The 27,708-nt window shown below is 35.2% G+C and overlaps 1 protein-coding gene across 1 annotated transcript; it reads right to left on the minus strand.

Annotated features, from left to right (window-relative positions):
- Positions 1 to 1,548: 1,548 nt before the first annotated feature.
- Positions 1,549 to 26,924, minus strand: LOC137406238 (cholesterol 7-desaturase nvd-like). Its single transcript, XM_068092775.1, has 8 exons — positions 26,774 to 26,924; positions 8,690 to 8,909; positions 7,608 to 7,796; positions 6,329 to 6,507; positions 5,466 to 5,532; positions 3,380 to 3,561; positions 2,376 to 2,549; positions 1,549 to 1,966 (listed from the first exon to the last, which is right to left on the minus strand). The coding sequence occupies exons 1-8, from the start codon at positions 26,885 to 26,887 to the stop codon at positions 1,799 to 1,801; spliced, it is 1,293 nt and encodes a 430-aa protein (XP_067948876.1). The 5' UTR covers positions 26,888 to 26,924; the 3' UTR covers positions 1,549 to 1,798.
- Positions 26,925 to 27,708: the final 784 nt, after the last annotated feature.

Below are 27,708 nucleotides of genomic sequence, written 5' to 3' on the forward strand. Positions count from 1 at the left end.
TGCCAATGCAAAAGAAACGTTTTAAGGCAAATGCAATGCATAAAAGTTTTTCTCGCTACTCGTAATCTTTGTACCATCGTAAATGTAAACCGTTGTGATATACACTTTACTTCAAATTATCAAGAAAGCGTTAAACAAGAAACTACTATTATTCTGAGGCAGTTATTAATTATTTCTATGGTGTTGCTTTCAGAGCTTTAACAAAAATAAAACGATAAGCTTCAGTATAAGACACTGAAAAAATTTATTGCGTTCAATGTAAACGATTAATTATTAATACAATTTTATGGACACCTTTGTACTGATCAATAGATATTATGGGCTCTTAAAGATGAAATAATGTCAAAGTGGTAGTCAAAAGGAGGTGGCGCTCAATTAGAGAGCGGCACTCTATTTTTCAACCCTTATCGCAGGGTGGTGGTCAATTGAAGTTGTTGTTCAATTAGAGGTGGCGTTCAATTAGAGGTTTTACGGTATGTTGATTTACTGTAAAGCAGCACTGAAGAGTGCTATATGGTAACTAAGGAGAGAGAGCCAAATCAAGCTCCCATTTTACAGCTGCCAACTCCTCATGCAGTTTTCTCAATAATTGAATCAACTGTTTGTAAAGTAAATACTGCATCTGTTAACAATAAGTATTCCAATTGAACCTGAGATTTGGTTTTGCCTGACTGCACAAAATTGAATACTAAGAAAGCCATTTACAAGTATTTTTACCTAACCGACTTTAGCAGTTTCTTACAACAATAGCTTCTTTATCTGGTCGCGCAAAATTGAACATGAATAAAGCCATTTATTTCCAACTAACCGACTTTAGCCATTTCTCACTACAATAGCTTCTTTATAATTATTGGTACCAGCAAAAGTGTACATGTATTTATTATTGGAATTGAGCTAGGGTCCCCTGCATTGAGCTAGGGTCCTGGTATTGAGTTAGGGTCCTGCAGGAAAGTTGTTCGTAAAGCCTGGTTCAGAAGCCTTTGCAGCATTTCTGTTGCCACACAACAGCCAGACTTAGGTTACCAAGGGTGAGAAGGATTGACAAAAACAATGTTGCGAGGATATGAAGATTAACTGTACTGATTGTAGATCCAGTACCTAATCTGTATATTACTCAAACCTAATGCATTTCAAACCAAATATGATGTGCCTGCCTCTTAAAGAGGACATCGACAATGATAGGAGACTGCATTGTTATATTCATTTTATTTTCAGAATGTGTTCATATATTGGAAAATGCTTCAGAAAGCAAGATTCTCAAAATTTTTATTCCTACCAGTTTATACATATGCCAAGTGACAGAAATTGATATGTAACTGTATTAAGAAAACAAACACTTATCAAACAGAGACAAACGTCTTTGAGATGCTACAAAATCATCAAAAGTTAGCGAATGAAAAATCTCATTCTCTTGATGAAAATATGTAGTATTAGCAGACCTGCTAATATCTGAGCAGCAGTCTGTCAGCGAGGCAATGCATATGCAATACTAACATATTGTAAATGCGCTACTTGGACAAGCCACGATCTTAGCAGGTGTATCTGTGAGATATGTAATAAGCATCATTTATAATAAGTGTATAAATAAAATTTGCAGACTATGTTGAAACCTATCATTACATGTAAATGTGTGCACATCCCCAAAACAGGATATTATATTGAAAATGTTCAAAATTGAGTAAAACTATCCGTTCAAGTCAAACTTAAATGAATCCGCAACATATTCAAGTGATTTAAGAAAGAGCTTAGGAAGATGGGAAATAGTTCACTATCTCACAAGGAACCTGATCTAGCGCGATCACCAAGTTAAATCAATCCTATGTTGGTAAGTTTTGTTGCGAGAATTTTCTGAGTAAAATTGAGCATACCACCTCCGAAATCTGACAATCAACTCGTCTGTACCAGCTAAATGGTTCATCCTCTTGCTGTACAACTTATTATTCCAAATACAGATGTCTCTCTCCACCTGCAACATACATGGTTACCAGTCAACAGTACCTGACTGATACTAACCACTAGTCAACAGCACCTGACTGATACTAACAACTAGTCAACAGCACCTGACTGATAGTAACCACTAGTCAACAGTACCTGACTGATACCAACCATTAGTCAACAGTACCTGACTGATACTAACTACTAGTCAACAGTACCTGACTGATACCAATCACTAGTCAACAGTGCCTGACTGATACTAATCACTAGTCAACAGTATCTGACTGATACCAACCACTAGTCAACAGTACCTGACTGATACCAACCATTAGTCAGCAGTACCTGACTGATACCAACTATTCATCAACAGTACTCGACTGATACCTCTTATAAAGTCGTATCCGCTGCGCTGTTTTCAATCTGTATATATGAGTACTCACCATGCATGCCTCTGTTCTTAATATCAGTAGAGCCCACAGTTTGCTTTTTATGCCACTAGGTCCAAGAGTCAGATGCACCAATCTTGTCTTGAATGGCTCAATAGGTACAGCGAATTGTAAAAGCAGGCCTGGTTTTGAACTATTTATTCTGAGATGAACAATCCCTGGTCCGATCTACAATCATTATAAACTATTTCTTATGCGGTAAAGTTGCTCCACAGATAAATGAGGCATTAAAAAAATTGCAAGACTAGGCTATTGCCTATCAAGTGTCTCAATGTTTTATTTTAGTATTCTATATTATTTCTAAGTGTAAATCTACATCATGTTCCAGCGTATATTATTGCCATGAATTACCTTTCTTTGCATCATTTTACTTTGCTCACGTTAAATGTTTATTTTATCAACTTATTTCAGTTTACATGATATGAACAAATTTTATACAATCTTTTTAACAATTATTTTGAAAATATCATTGCCAGCTGCTTTAACAATCTTACATCTAATATCCGTTTTCACAACGGAGAAAGATATTTTAAACCCTATTTGTCAAACTATTTATTTGATATCAGTGGCTAATTGTTGCCTTTTTTCTTTTTTATTTTATGATCTTGCATGCCATAATTTAAAAGGCATTTTTGTTTGAAATGAAGTCATTGCCAATAAATATATATATAAATATTACTTTATTGACGATAACTTCATTTCAAACAAAAATGTCTTCCAAATTATGCCATACGAGAATAATAAAATAAAAAACAAAAAAGGCAATAGGGAGCTGATAGTATCAAACAAATGGTTTGACAAATAGGGTTTAAAAGATCTTTCTCTGTTGTGAAAACGGATACTAGGTGGAAGATTGTTAAAGCAGCTGGCAATGATATTTTCAAAATAATTGTCAGGTTTTATAAAATCGGTTCGTATCATGCAAGAATTATCACGGCTGACACCTCAAACTTGTAAAAACTAGACAGTTTGCTCAGCTAAAAAAGAGTTGTCTGTACCTGCTCAAAAGCTGCAGGGACTTTTGCGAACGGTAATCTATATCCATTAAGGTATAAATCATGGCAAAGTGTCCCCTTTGCTAGATACCAGTCCTCTTTGCTAGCCATCCAGCTCGCATCACCAAATATGTGTTGAACTTTTTTATCTTTGTTGTCTTTGTTGATGTCTCGCATGTCTGAACCTGTAAGTGAAGCGGAGAATGAAGGTCAAGTTTATGATGCAAATTCAGTGTTTTAATAATAGTTTGAAGGAGCTTTTATAATCTATCTTTGAGCTATGAAATAGATCAAAGATAATAGATAGATCAAAATTGATCTATCAAATTAATTGAGTGTTTTTCAAATAATATTCCACTCGTACGCTGTCAGCCCCTCGAGAGATCATCTGCACTAAGTATCCTCGCAATTATTCCACAATGCAGTGTGATGCTTAAAGGTTGACTTGCAACAAAATTCACATTACAGTTATTTGATATGAAAAGATTCACCATGTCTTACTCTGTCGTGTTGTAGGTGTAAAATATGTGGAAATGTGATTACAAGCTCTTAAAAGCTCAAAAACGAACAGAAAATCGCAGCCCCACGAGACCGCCGTAGTTTGGATTCTCTTTTCAAAACAGCTCAAATGCGATGTAGTTGTGAGAGATGGCTTCTGTTTACGCCTTCATGCAATTTTATTCGTTGAAATATTTTCACAAATATACTTCACGCATTCAATAAAACTATGTCTATTGTTCTTACGCGTCAGTTTTAGCGTCATCGTAATGCTGTCACTTTTAGCAGTGATATCTTATAACTTACCGTAAAAATTCATTAAACATTTTAACCCTACATCGAAGGCGTACATATTTTTGTCTGATAATCATGATGAGCCTGTTGGTCATCTGTGATAATCGAAGTATTGGGTCACATGATCAGATTACGACTTGCCAATTAGACTAGGCCGAAACAAAACTGTAAAGTAGCGAGCATCTATATTTGATACGGGGTCTTCGGTAAAACCCGAAGTGTTTGTCATAAACTAGTACTACGACAAGTTTTATATTGAGCTTTGTATTGGCCTTTCAATTCACGTGAGAACATACGTGACAAGACGATAACCAAAATTCGTGGTTACGTCATCGAAATAAAGAGATTCTAATCTACGGCGGCTTTTCGTCTTTGAGCTTTTAAGAGCTTGTAATCACGTTTCCACATACTTAGCACTTACAACACAACAGAGTAAGACATGGTGAATCTTTTGATACCAAATAACTGTAATGTGAATTTTGTTGCAAGTCAACCTTTAACGGGTGTATTTGGTAGTGTGCAATGCTACTGAGCCATATATTCGAGTTAAAATCCTGTGCACGACATTGCATTTTATAACATGTGAACAAGGCTATGGATGGACGGTTCTTATTTTAAAAATGAATTTTTACATGTTTATCTTTTGAGAGTTGTCATTTCTGAATAGTGAAACAAAATTCTCGAGTCCTATAATTTGCTCAACTGCATTTTAGAAAGCTAGTTTGGTGTAGACGACCATTGTCAGCTTAGTAGCAAGATTTGTTGTAAAACTCACTTACTGATAGGCCAGAATACACAACCACTTTGCACGACAAGTCATCACAAAGCAATAAAATATCCTAGTCATATTCTTTTGAAGCGCTAATCGGTTTCTGGAGAAATTTCATAAGGAATTCTCTCATGTCGATGTATGCAATACCAGCTGAACAAAGTCATAATTCAACAAAAGATAAGGCCACTAAATATGCTGCCACAGTAGATATAAACATACATGTCAGGTAAGTTTCTAATAGCATAGATCAACTGAAGTATAAATCATAAAGATTATGTGCTAAAAAACTATAACATTGGAGCATAAAACTGGTAAAAATAAACAAAATGAATTGAATAAACTAATTCTTGCACAATTAAATGCCGAAGCATCAGCTGCAATACCACTAGGTTCCAACATGGTGAGATTTCAACAAAGCCTTGAAAAGTTTTTACTCATATGACAACTATTTGTAGTCTGACTTGTTGTATGTAACTTACAATGATGGAGTTGTCAGCCTCTTACTTAATGTATTATATAACTTACCATGATGGAGACTAGCGTGATGAACTGGAAGGAAGTGTGCTATATCTGCTCCATTTTCTGGTATTTCCTGCAAAAGTTGAACTGGCAGATATAATTCATCAACGGATAAGTATATAAAATTCAATTGTATATTCGTTTACAACTCCTTGCATAATCAGCCTTTGTTTATTTTTGCTTATACCACAGTTTCTTTCTACACTCATTCATATTTTTCAAATTTGTTGCTTTCATCTACTTATCATTATTTTCTTTAGCACTACATGAACTGGTAGTCATACAGAGATGTGACAGTGGACTACATGTACTGGTAGTCATACAAAGATGTGACAGTGCACTACATGAACTGGTAGTCATACAGAGATGTGACAGTGGACTACATGCACTGGTAGTCATACAGAGATGTGACAGTGGACTACATGTACTGGTAATCATACAGAGATGTGACAGTGGACTACATGTACTGGTAGTCATACAGAGATGTGGCAGTGGACTACATGTACTGGTAGCCATACAGAGATGTGACAGAGAACTACATGTACTGGTAGTCATACAGAGATGTGACAGTGGACTACATGTACTGGTAGTCATACAGAGATGTGACAGTGGACTACATGTACTGGTAGTCATACAGAGATGTGACAGTGGACTACATGTACTGGTAGTCATACAGAGATGTGACAGTGGACTACATGTACTGGTAGTCATACAGAGATGTGACAGTGGACTACATGTACTGGAAGTCATACAGAGATGTTACAGTGGACTACATGTATTTGTAGTCATACAAAGATGTGACAGTGGACTACATGTACTGTTAGTCATACCGAAATGTGACAGTAGATTACATGTACTGTTAGTCATACCGAGATGTGACAGTAGACTGTATGCTCAGATCTGCCGTGGACTTTCCAACCAAGCTCAGTAATCTCTTCACACTCATTGGGAAGGTACTGTGGATCTCTATCCTCTGCATCGTACCACAGCATCACAACCTCATTCCTCTCCAGTACAGGCCAGCACTTTGTCTTTACAATTTCTGGTACTGCAAGCCGAGATTACTATGAGTATGTACATTATGAATGGAGGGTACTGCAAACAGAAGGCACTACGAGTATGTACATTATGAATGGAGGGTACTGCAAGCAGAAGGCACTATGAGTATGTACATTATGAATGGAGGGTACTGCAAGCAGAAGGCACTATGAGTATGTGTATTATGAATGGAGGGTACTGCAAGCAGAAGGCACTATGAGTATGTACATTATGAATGGAGGGTACTGCAAGCAGAAGGCACTATGAGTATGTGTATTATGAATGGAGGGTACTGCAAGCAGAAGGCACTACGAGTATGTACATTATGAATGGAGGGTACTGCAAGCAGAAGGCACTACGAGTATGTATATTATGAATGGAGGGTACTGCAAGCAGAAGGCACTACGAGTATGTACATTATGAATGGAGGGTACTGCAAGCAGAAGGCACTACGAGTATGTACATTATGAATGGAGGGTACTGCAAGCAGAAGGCACTACGAGTATGTACATTATGAATGGAGGGTACTGCAAGCAGAAGGCACTACGAGTATGTATATTATGAATGGAGGGTACTGCAAGCAGAAGGCACTACGAGTATGTACATTATGAATGGAGGGTACTGCAAGCAGAAGGCACTACGAGTATGTACATTATGAATGGAGGGTACTGCAAGCAGAAGGCACTACGAGTATGTACATTATGAATGGAGGGTACTGCAAGCAGAAGGCACTATGAGTATGTACATTATGAATGGCGGGTACTGCAAGCAGAAGGCACTATGAGTACGTACATTATGAATGGAGGGTACTGCAAGCAGAAGGCACTATGAGTATGTACATTATGAATGGAGGGTACTGCAAGCAGAAGGCACTACGAGTGTGTACATTATGAATGGAGGGTACTGCAAGCAGAAGGCACTATGAGTATGTACATTATGAATGGAGGGTACTGCAAGCAGAAGGCACTATGAGTGTGTATATTATGAATGGGGGGTACAGCAAGCAGAAGGCACTATGAGTATGTACATTATGAATGGAGGGTACTGCAAGCCGACACGCACTCTGTGTGATCTACGAGCAGAGAAGTAATGGTTTGATTTGATACATACTCTTCTTCGCCCCGGGAATGTGAGAGCATTTTCCATCAATACCACTAAACTCCCACGCATGAAATGGACAGACTAAACAGCTTCCTTTCACTATTCCTCCTCGTGCCATATTTGCTCCAAGATGAGGGCAAAACGCATCCACAGCATACACTTCTCCAAAAGCATCTCTAAAGACAGCGAGCTCCAGACCTACAATACAAACCATAATGAACAAACATTTGAATCCGTGTTATATAAAACCATGATGAGCAAGATGGATAGTTTCCTAAATTAGCTACTAAAACATCTTTAAAAAGCTGATTCCTAAAAATGTCGCAATAGATGGACACATGAGTGTGGTACAGAACTATAACCGTGACAGTTAAGCTTACAGCCAGTCTTCTATTTGACACTTTCGTTTCATGTGACTTTAGCTGAATTAGGTTACTACTCAGCCGTTACCTCTGCCTATTCTGTTCTGAGCAAAATCACAGCAACCAACCAGCATGCAGACTCCTTTCGAAGTTTACATTTCGAACTCTTGTTGAATGTACAAAGCAAAAAAGTTTTATTAATTTTTTAATTTTAGTTGATTTCACATCTGAGATATTTGAAAATCAACGTACGACTTTAATTTGTATAAAAAATATCTCTACACATGCTATCAGGGTGTAACAATCAGCTCTAACATTTTAAGTCCAATGGTATCCTCACTGCTGTTAAGGTATGACAATTATATAACTGGATATATACGAGATCATGTGTATAAGTCAAGTTTCCTTACTTATCATCTGCTATTATAACCAACTATGGTTAGTAAATCAAGTGTTATCTTCACATGCCATCAAGGTGAGACAATCACCTATAATTTGTAAGGTTGGTGTTATTTTCTCATGTTAGCAACATATGACAATTACTTATCTTGTGACGCTGGCATGATATGACAATTGGATATAACTTGCCATCCAAGGCTTGGGCTAGGCTAATAGATTCTTTCTTTTGTTAAAATAAGAAACACCAGAACTGTTTCCGAAGAACGAGATCATGGATATCTAAGATGGCAACTCGTTCGAGCGATTGTTTTGCGATGCAGTTATGCTCACCGCAGGCTGTGACGTGTTTCACGTGCTCCTTGGCAAGGTCTACGCTGGCTAACAGATAGAACCAGCCATTAGGTATGGCTGGAATGTCGGCTTCCATCATCTCACCATTCTTTTTTCTCACTCGGCCATAATGCTTGTTCTTCCGATGCTGGTTTAGGTGTGGAAAGTTGGGTACATATTCATGCATGGTGAAGAGCAAGCGGTAGAGCCAGCCAGATGCCTAAAAGAGTTAAATTAGTTGATAGCTTGAGAGAAAATAATTTGGTTTTGCAGAGTTGTCCTCTTCCCATGTGTATTATTACTGGATTGTTTCAGCATTTTCTATCAACAATTTTTGAAAGAGAGGACAAAACGACCCTTAAATGATTCTCTGTCTACTATAATAAGAACAGTGTCTACCCAAAACCACTTTCAGAATGTTACAAAAATGATTGCATTTAACAGGAACCAAATTCAGAGATTCTGTTTTGCAGTCAAGCATGTTATCAACTCCCCACTCAACCACAATTTGTAAATGAAATTCAGAAATAATTTTTGCATATAGGGTAGTTATTGCACATGGTGATTTTTTCAAGCGCACTGGACTCTCAGCGTACTAGTGTATGTAGTTCTCACATCTAAGTGTTAGAAGCAAAATGCCAACATTCAAAAAATGAATTTCAGTGTGTAGTAGATAAATGCCCTGCGTTGCACGAGTAATAAAAAGAGTTTTTGTACACAATATTCACTTTCAATCAACATACATGTAGGTATACAACATCTACTATTCTAACTTTTAAATAAAGATGTCTGTTTATTTCTGTGTACTGTGTTTATTTCTGTGTACTGTGTTTATTTACGTGTACTGTGTTTATTTCTGTGTACTGTGCTTATTTCTGTGTACTGTGTTTATTTACGTGTACTGTGTTTATTTACGTGTACTGTGTTTATTTACGTGTACTGTGTTTATTTACGTGTACTGTGTTTATTTACGTGTACTGTGTATATTCCTGTGTAATTCATACTGTACCGGCCGCAAAGCCTACTACAGCTCTATACTGAATGCGATAGTCTTGTTGGTCATGTGGGTTTAAACAGCTTTTTTCATGTATGGGCTCCTATTTTTTTTTCAGTATCGCTTCACGCATCATGCTAGCTAAAGCGCTAAGCCTGAAGTCATGAAAGACTGGCGGGTGTGATATGTGCACAATCTACTCCATAGTATAGCCCGTTGGACATCGTAGTGAATTGGATTAATTGCCCTCCTGCAGAACTGGAAGTTCCAAGTTCAATCCAGTGCAAAGTAGATTTTTCATTCCTAAAACTTATCATTATAACTGGACACACGGACAAACAGACAAACATTGAGATTTATTTATGTTGTTGTTTTAGTGTATAATAAAATAATACCTCAAAGTTAAATAAGTGAATGATTTTTGATGAGTTTACATTTTCTTGTATCATAGTTAGGTCAGCCCTATCTGTCAGCGGTCCCACATCAAATAGAAAAAGCGCAAACTTGACAGACCAAGAGATGGAAGACATTTTTGCTTATTCTAGGCGAAAAGAATTTCATAGTTCAAGACATTTGGAATTCCTATTTAGGGAGTAAAAAACTTATTAAACACTAATAATTGGTTAATCGAATTCTGTGAGGGGTAATTACTGTAAAACCTCTAATTGAACGCCATGGCACTCTATTTTTCATCCTTATTATTCCGTGGAAGTCAACCGAAAAAGGCGTCCAAATAGAGGCTGACGTTGTATTTTTCGATTGGCTCATCAGAATTTTGGTGAAGCGAATGTTGCCTATATTTTGCCTTCTTCTTCCGATGAACCGATGTCAAATCTTTTGGATGCAACAAATCTGCTAACTTATCTCTAACTTGTTAAAAATCTCTAAATAAAATATACATTGGAAAGCCAAAAAATATCTCTACCAGTTGTTATCTATTGCTTGCAATTAATCTGCATAATCTAATGTATATTATAACTTGTGCCTTGCTTTGCACTTTGTTAGGGTTTTCGACTTTTTATTTATTCTACATGCAAATTTGAAGGCATGTTTTTATGTTAGACCGATATTTAACAATGTTGAATAAAAGCTCGTTGCACTCATATGTTTGCTACAGTTTGCAGCCAAATTGCCTTTTATGTGCAATAGAAAAGGAATCGGGAGCGTCGATCCATTGTAAGCTGTGTTAAGATAACCGTAACGATGTTATTAAATATTATGCTATAAATCTGGAAATGTATAAGTTATACAATGACAATCTATCAAATGCTACAAATACATATTCATGAACAAGTCGAATAGACGAACCATACTTATAATACATGCAGATACAAAAATTAACATTTTCAAAACAAAAATATTTGCATCGCTTGCTCGGATAGCTGCATTCTAATGGTTGATATCGATTTAATCAACGTCTTCTGGTTGACCAATACCTTCCACAATGTCTTCTGAACTGCTGAACTAAAAATATTAGCGTCCAAACAATTTTTTGTCTGAGTATAACTTTTACACGTTGCATTTAGCACAAATGCAACGCATAAAAGTTTGCTCACTAAATGTAGCCTTTGGCCCAAAACTAGCCGTTCATTTCCCACTGTAAATGTAAACTGTTTCTACATGCATCGACATTGAAGTAGCAATGACCACGTTAAACAAAGAACTCCTATTAGCACAAAATAGTTATTAATTATTTCTATGGTGCTGCTTTCAAACATTTCAAAAAAACCGAAACGCCATGGAATTGGACAACGAGAGAGCTATTTTTTATTGATATAAATGATTCATTATTAATGCGATTTTGTGGGCACTTTTCTGCTGATCAATTGATATTACGGACTTGTAAAAATCAAATAATGTCAAAGTGCTGGTCAAATGGAGGTGGCGCTCAATTAGAGAGGAACGCTCTATTTTTCAACCCATCTCTCAGGGTGGTGGTCAATTGGAGGTGGCAATCAAATAGAGGTGGCGTTTAATTAGAGGTTTTATGTTGATGTTTTATGTTGATGTTTTATGTTGAGGTTTTATGTATGTTGGTATACTGTGAAACATCAATATAAGAAGAGAGAGCCAAACCAAGCCCCCATTTTACAGTTGCCAACTCCTTGCACAGTTTTATCAATAATTGAATCAACTGTTTGTAAAGTAAATACTGCATCTGTTAACAATAACTTTTCAATTAAACCTGAGATTTGGTTTTGCCTCGCTGCACAAAATTGAATACTAAGAAAGCCATTTATTTCTACCTAACCGACTTTAGCAGTTTCTAACAACAATAGCTTCTTTATTTGGTTGCACAAAGTTGAACATGAAGAAAACCATTTATTTCCAACTAACAGACTTTAGCCATTTCTTACAACAATAGCTTCTTTATAATATTATTAGTACCAGCAAAAGTATACATGTATACTGGGAAATCCTGGGAATCCTTGTGAACTCAGTGGTTGTGAAGTGTAGTAGGCTTTCTTTTCAATCTCATAAAAGACTTCATGACTTTCATAAAGTGATATGACCAGTCTACAGCATAGCCAAGTGCCACAGGGAAAATATTCCTTCTTCTGGTGCTCAGAAGCTTGTTTTTTGTTAACCAGATTTATGAAGAATACTATTTATCAGGCTCTGACCAGTGAGAACTTTTCAATAATGATTCTGACTGGTCGAGTAAGGTGTAGCTGATGGCAAAATGCCAAGTTCAGACAAATCTTTTCGCATGCCATCGATTGCTTTTAAAATTGACTTTATGAGTTAGAACCTTTTTATGTTGAAGCAGGTCCTATAAGGATGCCCTGTAATTTGTTTAATTCCTAATACAGCCTGAAAACCACAAATTACTCATTTACCCCTTCACTGCCATCTATGTATAAATTTAGCTTTCAGCCTACTGCCAGCCATTTGCTGAAAAATGTCGATTTGGCTGCATGATACGTTCATAATTTTTTTCAATTTTAAAGGGGTATTTAGAGCAATTTTGTTAAATATTTTATGTAGCCAACATGTTAACAAAATTCAATGCAAAATATTCAATGTATCAATAGCCTACTACGTGCATTGCAAAAGCTATGTGAAGCTATAACATTCCTCTACAATGTTCCTTACTCTTACAAAACTATTACTTTCAAAGCTATCAAAGTCAGTGCTGTCACTTTCATTGTCCGAGTATTTAATTAAATCTGAATCGGCTATAATGTCATCATTATAGGAGGTACACGCTGAAGCCATATTACAATTACCAAGTTTCATCAGTTTGATCGACAGAAAAAAAATGTTCGTTTTTGACTTGGAATTTCCTGATCAAAGATTATAATTGCTTCACGAATGTCAGTTAATTTTTCAGAAAATTATTCGGGCAACACTCCTAACGCCTTAGAAATACTAATGCTCGTTGATTATGTTGACACGAATTATTAATACTCAGTTATCCCGCAACCACAGTAAATTTCGCATAAAATCGTTTACGGAAGTCAATCATAGAATTCGGATAAACTCGCACACAGTAGTGAAAGAGTTAATAAATGTTATATGGCATGTAATACATGCATTATATAATAACATGTAAAATAAATGTAAAACAAACAAAGTTACATGTTAACAACTAAACTGCTGTTAATCACTATGTTTCCATGGTGCGCAGTACTGCGAAGCAGTCCTCTCCGAAGCCGAGGGGATTGTACGTTTCCATGCTGCGCAGTGGTTTTCAGCAAATCCCGCAATTTAGCCAGAGAAGAGAAATTGTATAAATCGAATCGCCTGATGGAGAAATAGAATCAATCACGGATACCGAACGTCATAAACGGTCTTTTTATGATTCTGTCGTCATTATACTTTTATTTACAATACACATTCACAAGGTTTTACAAACCTTAACACACTTTTTACATAGTAATGTATTTTTAATAAGTATTTTCAAGTAATATATTATTTAAACGTTTATTTAGGACTCGCCACCTATTTTTCGAAAAGTGTTGGCGTCGATAACAAAGCCCAGGAAAGTAATCACCTCATCATCCTCGTGAATGCAGACCATAATTAAATTTAGGTGAAAGAAGATCGGAAGCATAGTAAAAAAACAAGATTAGCAGGACAACCTTTGTACTAGTTTATGGCCCTCGAAGAATCCGTCTCCACGGCATGAGAGCTATGCGCAGCCACTGCGCAGTCGCTGTTTCCTTGCTGCTAATTTGCACTGGCTTCGCACTGATCAGTGTGCAGTGATTTCAGTGCGAAGACGCCGTTTCCATGATTCGGAGATAGCGCAACTCCGAAGCACTGCGCATCATGGAAACATAGTGAATCACTAGTGTTACATGCTACGAATTTTTCTCGTATTTTTCATCTTCGTAGCATGTAAATGGTTTAAAATGTTGACTCTTCAATTCTTCAAAGCGATTCAAACCTCCATTTTAAGGGAGTATTTTTGAAAACATCGTAACAGCAACGAAATACTGCGTATCATGTAAACATCGATATTCGTATTATTGCACAAATCTTTGTGATCGGAGGTTGGATTTTCATCGTCTTCATTAGTGACGTCCTTACATCATCCCTACACAGCTCTGTGTTTAATGCACGTGTTTTAAAAATGTTATCTTCAAAATAAAAAATATTAACTCCGAATTTGAAAGAAAAATTTCCTACTTGTTTTGACATTTGACCTTCGACGCATTTTAATCTTTTTAGCCGCAATATAAAATATGCTCCCCGCTGTAGCTAAAAGCGCAACAGGCTAATATAGAAAACGCGGAGTTGTGCCACAATTTCTTCGTAGCATGTAAAATCGTCAGCTAAGAACAATTGGGAGTTGTGGGACCACTCCTGCGTATCATGTAAATACGCCCTCCTCATTACTACGATCAAAACCACAATTTCGAAGCTCAAAAATTCGTAGCATGTGATACTAATGATTGTTAAGGACACAAGAACAGAAATGTTAGACTCCAAAAATTTATGTAATCAAAGATTTGTGGTATACCTTACTCTATCTTCCCCTAAGCGAAGTTTAACGAACTTAGCGTACACATATTTTATGCTTTGTAAGGTTTTTCACATTTGATTCGTAATGTTCACTTTTCTTTTCGTATGCGCATACGGAATAGCTGAGTTTCATGAAGCTTCAAATGTTGAAATTCAATTTTCAATATAACATTGTAAAATTCCTTCTAGGTCAAAGCGATCGCAAGTAGAGAATAGATTGTGTGAGCTAGGCTGAAGACTAGGACAAGACTAGCTCACTTTGGCAGCGCTGGTTTGCTTTGGCAGCTGAGTCATAGTGGCCATGCACTCAGAGGGTTCGCTCGAACTCAATGGGTAAGCAGAAACCACCATGACTCTTCGGCTGTTATGAAAGAGGAAGAAGTATCTCACTCATCAAGCATCTATGCACAACGTTGTTTATCATGACACACTCATGAGGAAAAGGGATGATGTTTTTTGGCTAAGATGATGGGCAGTTATTTACTAATACTACGGAGATAGACCATAGATTTACAGACTTGGTATTTGAATAACAATCTGAGAACACTGTTATCTTACGTTATCTCATGTATCTCATGTATCTAAAGTTCTTAAAGAGTATATATTAAAGTTTCGATATCTCAAAGATTCAATTTATTAAAGATTCATCTCAACTAAAGATGTGCTTTAATTTAGATTCTAAACTAGGCTATTTTCTCAGGCTTCATCATCTAAAACAGCCAGTTACTAATGTTGTACAGTAAATCCTGATGCGATGACAGCAACTCCACATGCTTGACAACCACACTTGCGGTATCAGCAGTCACTAGCAATCCATCTGCAGCCAATTGACGCATAGAGAATCAAATAACTATTGATTGAGAGATAACACATTTCTGATTTTACTACCGCTATGGACAAGCGTTGAGGTGTTATTGCTTTTGGGTGCAGAAATATCAGTGCTGTTGAAAGCAGGCAGCAGAAAATGGGTTGGTTTGAAGAAAGCTAGGTGAGGGAACATCCAGCCATCTGTCGTGTCATAGCAACCAAAGGGGAAATTCAATGAAGCAACGACCATGATAGAAAATGATATTTAAGATGATGCTATATTCTACATCGAATGACAGCATCACCATTTACAGATCGCTGTAGGTTTCTCAATAGCCCTCTTCAATCATAAAGCAATATAGCCTTTCATAACAATATAGCCAGATAGCAATGTAGACATATAACAATCCAGACATTGTAACCTAGTCATATAGCAATATAACTCTTATAGCAGTGTAGCCATGTAGCAATATATCCATATAGCAATATAGCCATGTAGCAATGTGGCCATATAACAATATAACCAATCTAGCCATACAGCAATACATCCTTATAGCAGTATAGCCAGATAGCAATCTAAACATATAGCAATCTAGACATATAGAAACCTAGTCATATAGCAATATAACCCTTATAGCAATAGAGCCACATAGCAATATATTCATGTAGCAATATAGCCATCCAGCAATATAGTCAGATAGCAATATAGCCGTACAGCATTTTAGCCATATGGCGATATAGCCATAGCAATACATGCCATAAATACAAACTATAAAATTCAAAGTCTTATACAGTATTATAGGCCTATAAATTGAAATAAGCAAATGAAAATTATTTGGTTTGATCATATGTGTATAGATTCTTATCGTCAACCATTAAAAAATATATGTTCAAATTTGGCCAACATAATCATTTAAAAACATAATTTTACAGCTGTTTGGTTTACATATTTGAAATCAAGACAAAAGGAAGATTAATATAATATATAATTTATGTCTATTAACTAAAGTTCTCATGAATAACAATGTTGTAAATTTTAGTTTTCCAGCAACAGGGTCTAGTTTATTTTGCACACCACTTTTGAGTGTTCGGCTGGATTTTCTACACATGCCATTAAAAATGTGTGACAAATTATCAAAAAAATATGTACCGTGAAAAAAGGCACTTAATAAAAATTTATTTAGTCCTATGCGTATCCATAAACTGGAGTTATCCTCCACTTGCAAGTTCTAGCGATACGCGATTTGAGGTCACAAATGAATCCAAATAAAACATTTTTAAAGATGAACTTGTACAAAATTTAGTAGATTTAATCAGAAAGTATCTGTAATATTCTATCTGTAATATTCTATCTGTAATATTTTATCTGTAATATTCTATCTGTAATATTCTATCTGTAATATTCTATCTGTAATATTCTATCTGTAATATTCTATCTGTAATATTCTATCTGTAATATTCTATCTGTAATATTCTATCTGTAATATTCTATCTGTAATATTCTATCTGTAATATTCTATCTGTAATATTCTATCTGTAATATTCTATCTGTAATATTCTATCTGTAATATTCTATCTGTAATATTCTATCTGTAATATTCTATCTGTAATATTCTATCTGTAATATTCTATCTGTAATATTCTATCTGTAATATTCTATCTGTAATATTCTATCTGTAATATTCTATCTGTAATATTCTATCTGTAATATTCTATCTGTAATATTCTATCTGTAATATTCTATCTGTAATATTCTATCTGTAATATTCTATCTGTAATATTCTATCTGTAATATTCTATCTGTAATATTCTATCTGTAATATTCTATCTGTAATATTCTATCTGTAATATTCTATCTGTAATATTCTATCTGTAATATTCTATCTGTAATATTCTATCTGTAATATTCTATCTGTAATATTCTATCTGTAATATTCTATCTGTAATATTCTATCTGTAATATTCTATCTGTAATATTCTATCTGTAATATTCTATCTGTAATATTCTATCTGTAATATTCTATCTGTAATATTCTATCTGTAATATTCTATCTGTAATATTCTATCTGTAATATTCTATCTGTAATATTCTATCTGTAATATTCTATCTGTAATATTCTATCTGTAATATTCTATCTGTAATATTCTATCTGTAATATTCTATCTGTAATATTCTATCTGTAATATTCTATCTGTAATATTCTATCTGTAATATTCTATCTGTAATATTCTATCTGTAATATTCTATCTGTAATATTCTATCTGTAATATTTTATCTGTAATATTCTATCTGTAATATTCTATCTGTAATATTCTATCTGTAATATTCTATCTGTAATATTCTATCTGTAATATTCTATCTGTAATATTCTATCTGTAATATTCTATCTGTAATATTCTATCTGTAATATTCTATCTGTAATATTCTATCTGTAATATTCTATCTGTAATATTCTATCTGTAATATTCTATCTGTAATATTCTATCTGTAATATTCTATCTGTAATATTTTATCTGTAATATTCTATCTGTAATATTCTATCTGTAATATTCTATCTGTAATATTCTATCTGTAATATTCTATCTGTAATATTCTATCTGTAATATTTTATCTGTAATATTCTATCTGTAATATTCTATCTGTAATATTCTATCTGTAATATTCTATCTGTAATATTCTATCTGTAATATTCTATCTGTAATATTCTATCTGTAATATTTTATCTGTAATATTCTATCTGTAATATTCTATCTGTAATATTCTATCTGTAATATTCTATCTGTAATATTCTATCTGTAATATTTTATCTGTAATATTCTATCTGTAATATTCTATCTGTAATATTTTATCTGTAATATTCTATCTGTAATATTCTATCTGTAATATTCTATCTGTAATATTCTATCTGTAATATTCTATCTGTAATATTTTATCTGTAATATTCTATCTGTAATATTCTATCTGTAATATTCTATCTGTAATATTCTATCTGTAATATTCTATCTGTAATATTCTATCTGTAATATTCTATCTGTAATATTCTATCTGTAATATTCTATCTGTAATATTCTATCTGTAATATTTTATCTGTAATATTCTATCTGTAATATTCTATCTGTAATATTCTATCTGTAATATTCTATCTGTAATATTCTATCTGTAATATTTTATCTGTAATATTCTATCTGTAATATTCTATCTGTAATATTCTATCGTTTCTGCTGTTTTTGATGTTTGAGGTGATCTGACTGCCAGGATGTTTGAGGTGATCTGACTGCCAGGATGTTTGAGGTGATCTGACTGCCAGGATGTTTGAGGTGATCTGACTGCCAGGATGTTTGAGGTGATCTGACTGTCAGGATGTTTGAGGTGATCTGACTGCCAGGATGTTTGAGGTGATCTGACTGCCAGGATGTTTGAGGTGATCTGACTGCCAGGATGTTTGAGGTGATCTGACTGCCAGGATGTTTGAGGTGATCTGACTGTCAGGATGTTTGAGGTGATCTGACTGCCAGGATGTTTGAGGTGATCTGACTGCCAGGATGTTTGAGGTGATCTGACTGTCAGGATGTTTGAGGTGATCTGACTGCCAGGATGTTTGAGGTGATCTGACTGCCAGGATGTTTGAGGTGATCTGACTGCCAGGATGTTTGAGGTGATCTGACTGCCAGGATGTTTGAGGTGATCTGACTGCCAGGATGTTTGAGGTGATCCGACTGTCAGGATGTTTGAGGTGATCCGACTGTCAGGATGTTTTAAGATTGAAATCAACAAAACTTGATCACGGTTCAAACGATCGGATGAAAAATACGTGCAAAATAATGTTACTAATTGATATTGTCGCTATAGTTGATATCGACTGATTCCTAGAAGATGCTGAAGTACGCGTCACTATTGTGTCAGTCTCTTCACAGATACGGACGTCATAATCACACGTCGCTTGATCTGAGCGTCGCTTGATCTGGGCGTTTTAATCGCAATTAAGTTTTAACAAATTTAATCTTGAAACATCCTGGCAATCAGATCACCTCAAACATCAAAAATAATCACAAATGATAGAAAAATACCGATACTTTCTGTCGAAATTTACCAAAGAGGTTTACTACTACTTACTACTACTACTTACTTCAGGGCAAATTCATGTTTAATATAAAAGTCCGTTATGATGTAAGAGTTTGGTTATCTTAGCTAGAGACATTGAAATATATATATTTAAATATATACTCAAACCGTGACAATTGATGCGTGCACATCAATGCACACATGCACTTATCCATCATCAAAACATTCTCTTCGACTCAATGATCCCCAATCACTCATTTAGGGTGGTTAGAAGAAAGTTGGTTTTCTAACTTGCCTATGTTGGTTTTTTAATTTAGTTTGGTTGAAACTAATGCAATTTTCCTAAAACGTTAAGGGGTTGCGATTGGAATCTGAACGCTTCGCCTCTTGTGTAACCGATACCAAACAGCCTATGCATAGGGAACACCTCACGTGTACGTAATAGCATACAACCTATGCATAGTGTTCTAAAACAGTATCATAACAAAATCGCAAAAAAATGCAAAAAAATTGGTTTCTATATAAATCAAAAGGTGATTCACCATATAGTGTCAATGAATGCAACCATGTTCTTCTCTTCGATATAGCCACACCTCTAGCCTTGGTGATTAAGGAGGTGGGGGAGTGAAGGTAAAGGAGAGGGCGTGCAGACAGAGGTGTCGATAGAGAGACGGAGCTAGTCTAACGACACAGACTATACTAACCTTATATTGAAACAACTTATGTATATCTTATCTTATGTTAGATAATTTTATATTCTTTGTTTGTAGTTCACTTTCTCGTTCAGTCTTTTTTCTTCTCATCACTTTCACTCGCTGTTTTACAATAATTACTCAGCTACTCGGATATGTCTTAAAGAAATGACCTGGAATATTTTCCGATGCTTTTTAACGATTTAATACTTCAATTCTAACTAAAGCAATCCCTGTTTTACCACTCCACTATTCACCCTAGTCGTTTTACCACTCCACCATTCACCTTAGTCGTTTTACCACTCCACCATTCACCTTAGTCGTTTTACCACTCCACCATTCACCTTAGTCGTTTTACCACTCCACTATTCACCCTAGTCATTTTACCACTCCACCACTCTCACTAGTCGCTTTACCACTCCATCACTCTCACTAGTCGCTTTACCACTCCATCACTCTCACTAGTCGGTTTACCACTCCATCACTCTCACTAATCATCTTACCACTCCACCACTCTCACTATAGTCGTTTTACCACTTCATCACTCTCACTAGTCGGTTTACCACTCCATCCCTCTCACTAGTCGTTTTGGAATCTGGTTGTAAAACTCAAACTAAGCGATGTGATGCCCCGTTTAATATTATTTTAGCATTGTCGACAAACCATGTGAGGGACAACTCCATAGCTAAACAAAGCTATGTGACAGAATTATACATACACCTACATGCACTGATTTACATAACTACAGCTATAAACTGTGCATATTGCGTATCAGAATTCACTTCTGATATTGAGTCAAATATGCCCTCAAAGCCAACGCCATGTGTGGAACAATTTGTATGTCAAGGTTCCCATAACATATCATATCCCATTTCATAGGTTTGGTTCAACATGTATGTGTTTTAAAGCCTAAGTGTCAATACATCTATTGAAACCTTAGCATCAATATATCTTTATGAATCATGGATAATCTTTATGAAAGTACTTGAAGCCAAGTTGCAAACAATATACAAAGTAACCAATTGACACGGTAACCAATCGACATGGTAACCAATTGACATGGTAACCAATTGACATGGTAACCAATTGACATTGTAACCAATTGACATGGTAACCAATTGACATAGTAACCAATTGACATAGTAACCAATTGACATAGTAATTACCAATTGACACAGTAACCAATTGACATGGTAACCAATTGACATGGTAACCAATTGACATGGTAACCAAGTGACATGGTAACCAATTGACACGGTAACCAATTGACATGGTAATCAATTGACATTGTAATCAATTGACATTGTAATCAATTGACATAGTAATCAATTGACATTGTAACCAATTGTCATGCTAACCAACTGACATGGTAACCAACTGACATGGTAACCAACTGACATGGTAACCAACTGACATGGTAACCAACTGACATGGTAACCAACTGACATGGTAACCAACTGACATGGTAACCAATTGACATGGGAACCCAAGGTTATTTATCCTATGTTTAAAGACTAGCTTACCATGAAAACCTTACTTTATATTTTTAAGAACCATGATTTGGTTTCAAACTGTTTTAAGCAAGTTGTTACAACGAAGCTATCATTACTTGTGAGTGTTCTAAATAAATTTGTTAACCGTTGTATAGCAACTATGAGTGGTTTGTACATGTTTGTTATATACAGTTAAGTTGTTTATGAGACGGCAACACTGATAGGCGTTTTATTGCTCTTCTGTTGGAACAAGCTTGCGGGCCACATGGCTCCTACTACATGGCTCCCCAGCACAGCAAAAGGGTCAATTTAGGTGTATTTAGCAAAGACTATCAACATTTAGTTGTGTTTTCATTTTTAACTTGACTAAAAATAGAAATCCTGCTCCTTTGTAAGCTTTACATTTAAAGACGGTTTATCAAAAGACTACAAGGAACTAAACACTTATAAACTTACAATATTTTTCATATATATTATAACTATTTAAAATATGCTGTTTAACCCGAGTTATGATTACCCTATTGTATAGTTTTTTGCCTCGTGATATAGAACACGATGTTTTGTCGTCCCCGCCACACGACATGTTTTTCGTCTTACGATGCCAACAGAAGTTTCTGACATCATAAGTTGTTCTGTTCTAGTAATTAAAATTTGGTGGTTGCTGTGCTGAATGCGTCAAAATAACAAGGATGCACATATGCTATTCACCGAAGTTCCTCTCTTGGAAGAATGCTCACTCTCTCTCAGTTCAGCGTTATTTGTTATAAGTTATAGTGAAAATGAAACCACAAAAATAGCAGTGATAAAATTCTAGATGATGACAAAATTAAAGTATAGTTTAGCAAACTGCATACCAAAACTTAGCTGTATGCATGTGTTTAATAAGCTAATTTATTTAAATTAAATTCAACAGTTATGTTATACGTATGTCTCGAAGGTAAGAACTCCCTGCGATACGTACGGCAGTTAGTACATTGTAACATTACATTTTATTGCAGACCATAACCACTAAATACATTAAATACACTGAAGTTACTGTAGGTAACTATATATAGTTATCAAGGTTAATACACCATTTTGTTATTAATTGTTAATATTTACAGTACTTGTATAAAACTTTGATGTTTTATACTGGGGAAACGACATGAACGTCTGTATCATGGGAACCGATACAGACCGATATCTATAAATTATGATATGAAACGATTATCTGAAGGGCATTTCTTTTGCTACAAAGATTGCTGATTTTTTGCAAAAATTTAAAATAGAGCAACCAGTCAGCAAGCGAATCGGCTTTCGAAATGAAGGAGTAAAACATTTATTTGATTCTGCGGCGGTCAGCAATCGTTTGACTGATTAATACAATAATAATTAACATAATAGTAGTGATGTCAACTCACAAAACTTTGAATATATAGAGAAAATTCATGGTTATTGTAGCTCGGACAATGATAATGTTATATCCACTTGTGCTGTTGTTTTGGATACATGTACTAGAAAAGTGCTTCATAATAGCAACTCCAGTACAAGTGACACCCGGGCTGCTAACTCTAATACACCTCTACTACTGGGGATCAGAAGATGAAGCATGTATAATCATACAAGCTTTTAATGGTTGAAAAAATGTTGCTGACTCTAGTGGTGACAAGCCTGCATCGCTCTACAATTTTCCCCTCTCACTCACAGGACCCAACTTGCACCACCTGCTGATACTCCACCATTAGAACAATTTGATTACCTCATTCTTCCTACTGAGCAAGATAGAAGATTATAGCAGCGGCATCTAACAAGTATTACGAGTATACACTGACAGGGAGTGGAGCTCGGCAACCACAGCCCAAACTGCTTTTATGGGAAAGTGCTACCGTGGAGCGATGAAGGGCAATTATTGGACTGCGTTTGAACAAGGGTTTGTGAAAAGCTTCAAACGAAGCAGGCCCCTAACTTACTTTAATAGAAAGCATTACATCCAAAAACCATCTAGTAAATATTAGCTCAAGTCATGTATGTTCATATGATACCGACTTTATTGAATTGTCAACAAAACATTACACTACTTTCAGATTTGTTTTCAGAGACTTTTACAAGGCGAAAGGGTTCAAGAGTGTTTGCATTAGATAATTACTATGGGTTTGTATACTCCTCTATATGAAATTTTCGCCTTACGATGCCAACACTGGAACGAGTTAAAACCATATGGCTAGGGTCTACTGTATATTAAGTGTATATTATATATAATACATTATATATAATATATTATAATTATATATAATACTTTATATATAATACTTTATATATAATATGTTATATATAATATATTATATATAATATGCTATAATTATATAATATATTGTATATAATATATATTATAAAGTAATATTATTAATATATTTTATGTAACATTATTATATAAGATTTTTAATGTAAATTAGATATAATCCCACGACCAAACGAGCGGAGCGAATGTTTGAGAGTTTTATGATAAATGCATGTGCACACAACTCACAAAAATTATTCATCAACAGCGTTGCAAACCCTTGTACCGAAATCTCATCAACAAATTTAACCATTTTTGTGTAGAGTCGTTTAAGTATAGTAACGATACAAAACACATAAAAACATATTTAAATATGTTACCAAGTCTTTGAAAATTGTCGACATATTCCTAAACCTTACCCATCTGATCGGATTATACACAAATAGACAGATTAATTTGGCTGAAAATCGTTATTAAAACTTGCCAAGCCTTGCTTTTATCAAAATTAAGACCGGCAAACGAACCGCCGAGCGACAGAGAATAGAACCATTAAGTCGTGCGCATTTTACGAAAGAATAACGTGCACATTTCACTAGTCTATAGCTTTGGCGAATTGCCGAAGGTTTCTGTAATTAACGTAGAAGTATTGAAATTGTTTCTTTTTTGCCGATTTCAAAGTAACTGACATTTTGGAAACTTTTGAGTACTTTGGTATTCTAACTGATGTCCAAAGCAGTGAAAGTAAAGGAAATGACGATATTTTTTTCTAACGATTCTTATGAGATTATTACAATATTTAATTATAAGTTTGGATGACTATTGAAGTGTTATAGTCACACTAACGACATCGATGATGAGCAGTATGTTACTGTTAATATTTTTTCTAAATAGTTTTGTTAAATAGATTTTCTAAAAATCTATACAAATATCACAACTTCTTGATATTGTTAGCTATGACGTTTCGAAATGTAAACAAAATTGTGCATTGGTTTTCTATTATTACTGTATTACTATATTAATAATATTGGTTATTCTAATAATATCAGTGCATTTTACTTCTAATATTGCATTTCTTCTATTGCAGGGGAGAGATATAAACATATAATCTTTTCCTTTCATTATTGTTGTTTGTTGTATATAATAACACCCACACCCAGTACATTACAGCTACCATTGCAGTTATTCTATTGCACTGCAGTGCCATTTGACTGCTAATATTGCATTTCTCAACCATCAGTACCCTTTCTTTTTTCCAATATCACTTTGGTCGTAGGCTGTATGACAGAGGAATTTCTAGTATGTAATATATTATATATGTTGTATATATTATTTATAATATATATTAATATATATATTATGTCTATTATATCTATCTACTACTTTCATAATGTTTGTTGCAGTGATGGAGGTCGGTAGTAAGATTGATCGAGGTAAGTGCTACAGAGTAGGGAGAGCTGGAAGGAATATTGACAAAGCTATGCTTTTGAATGAGTGCTAACAGTATATTACACACAAAGCAGTGAGCAAAAAAAACTTCATGAAAACAAAAAATGCAAAAAGTGTTGCAGCTGCTGTTGCTTATTTATGGCTATAGCTGTTAAGAGATTTCATTCTATTGTTTTTCCGTAAACTAGCGAGTCATTCGAGTTTACTAGCTTTGTTCCAAGTGCTCATCATGTTTATTGCAAAAAGATGAACCATTTTTTGGTATGTAAAATAATTTACTTTCATACATGGATGTAATCAATCCTTTAGTCGATCAATCTGCATAGGCAACCAATCCCTTAACATATAAACCTGCATAAACAGCAACAATCTAACAAAGTGGACAGGTTTAAAATCGCAGAAGTTGTCAAGCAGTAGGTTTCATGTAGGAAATCAATTTTCAGGATTCTGTTCATAACGATGAGGGCCTGCCTCCCTAAAGAGTCTGAGTGCCTCCTAAAGTGTTTTCACACGCCTACAGATTCAATATCTGTTTAAATAGCAATCATCGACAGCAGCTATATTCCAGTACACTGTCAACTGGGTGGATGACTGCTGATATTGACAAGTCAACTCTGAGGCTATCATACAAGTGAACTCTGAGGCTATCATACAAGCTCTCTTTAGACAGCTGAAGTGTCAATGATTTTTCAGAGTCGTGACTCCGACCTTTGTGCATTTTGGGTTGGTTTTTCAAACCCTTTTAAATTGCAGATATGTGAGTAAGAATTATATAGTTTTAAACCGGCTATTTATAAGAGTTGCTCTTTCCTGCAAATGTTACAGACTATTGTTATTCAGTGATAAGAAGAGAATGTATGTTTATTTGGTTTGCTGACCAGACCACAACCTTTTGAATGAATTATTATCTTAAGTAGGTGTTCAAGTGCGTGTCACAATGAATAACTATCTACATGTTTGTATTGATCAGCGGTCTTGACTCACCTTGCATATTTTATCATCGAGTTCAAAATTAGCTGAGAGGCAATGAAATGACGTGATGTTTAAAGCGGTGCGTGCAGGGTCTCTACTCAAGCGCAACCAATTGTTACAGCCATGTTCCACTATATTAGGTTGTGCTGTTTCTTGGATAATTATGTTGGGACTCGCTTCTCATCACAAGAAGCTTCTAACAATAACTTGGCTTCCTTTGAGCCATTATTAGCTCTGCTTTGGCATACAACCGGACATTTCTAAATAAAGATCGCCCTTTGAAGCAGTTCCAAGGTTCTATTTATACAGAGAGGCGTAATTACTGTCATATTACGAGGCATGCATATGATATATACAGCAGTGTGCATAAGCGAAATTCTATAACTTACCTTGACGACAGCGTACGTGATGAGAAACAGAAATAGTACATCTATCAGGGTCCGTAAACTAACACTGGTGTCTCCGATGTAATGGTGATGTGCGAACCACATATTTGACAGCATGGCACTGGTGGTAACTGAGAGAGGGTGGTGATCTAACTGCAGATGAACAAATGAACGATTGTTATTTATGTATGGGTTGAGTTGAACTCAACGCTTGCCGTGTGCCCATTGGAACAAAACAATCGCACGAGGTGGTGATAAGACCTACTGAAAGAAAACTAGACACGTTCAAAAAGTACAAGGTCACAAAGCGGTATCAATGTGTTTCACTGTTTTTGTAGGTAGGATGAATAGAGATTATGCAAATGAAATGGATGCATGCTTAGGAGTCCCTCCAAGGTGACAATGTAGATTCGCAGAGATTGTGAAAGACTTGTTAATTGGCTTAGCGGTGAGAGATTACTACAGCAAAAACTGAAAAGTAACAACTAGACAATTAGATATGAATTGATAACCTGTGAAGAAGGACTATGTTTTGTTTAAAAACTATCCAGTAGCTGATTGACTATACATTTTTCCAAGTAGGTAGTAGGCTAATATACAGAAATACCAGACCTAAGCGATACATATAATATGCGGTATTATGAAAGAGTGAGCCAGGATTTATCAAAGTACATGTCCATTAAAATAACTTTACCTATTAGTAGTTTCTGAGTGTTGCTCTTACACAATGACAGATTACATAAATTGATGGCTTAGTTTGGAATGATATTCACTCACCTAGACGCACCGCAGCATGACTGAAGGAATTAGCCTTCTAACTCAAAACAGATTTGAGTTGAAGAATTGTCCTCAATCCACTAGCCTATCAATTTCATAGGCTATACAAGCGCCGATTAAGTATTTATAGGGAGCTTAAGGAGCTTTGAACCGTACTTAAC

The sequence above is a fragment of the Watersipora subatra genome, chromosome 10, assembly GCF_963576615.1.
Source record: "Watersipora subatra chromosome 10, tzWatSuba1.1, whole genome shotgun sequence".
Classification (NCBI taxonomy): Eukaryota; Metazoa; Bryozoa; class Gymnolaemata; order Cheilostomatida; family Watersiporidae; genus Watersipora; species Watersipora subatra.

What these genes read in the sequence shown, in the direction of transcription:
- LOC137406238 (XM_068092775.1), bottom strand. Translation starts at nt 26,887, where the DNA reads ATGCTGTCAAATATGTGGTTCGCACATCACCATTACATCGGAGACACC. An exon ending in TCACGTACGCTGTCGTCAAG is followed by an intron (nt 8,910 to 26,773) that starts GTAAGTTATAGA and finishes TAACTCTTTTAG; the next exon opens with GCATCTGGCTGGCTCTACCG. An exon ending in TAAGAACAGAGGCATGCATG is followed by an intron (nt 1,967 to 2,375) that starts GTGAGTACTCAT and finishes TGTATGTTGCAG; the next exon opens with GTGGAGAGAGACATCTGTAT.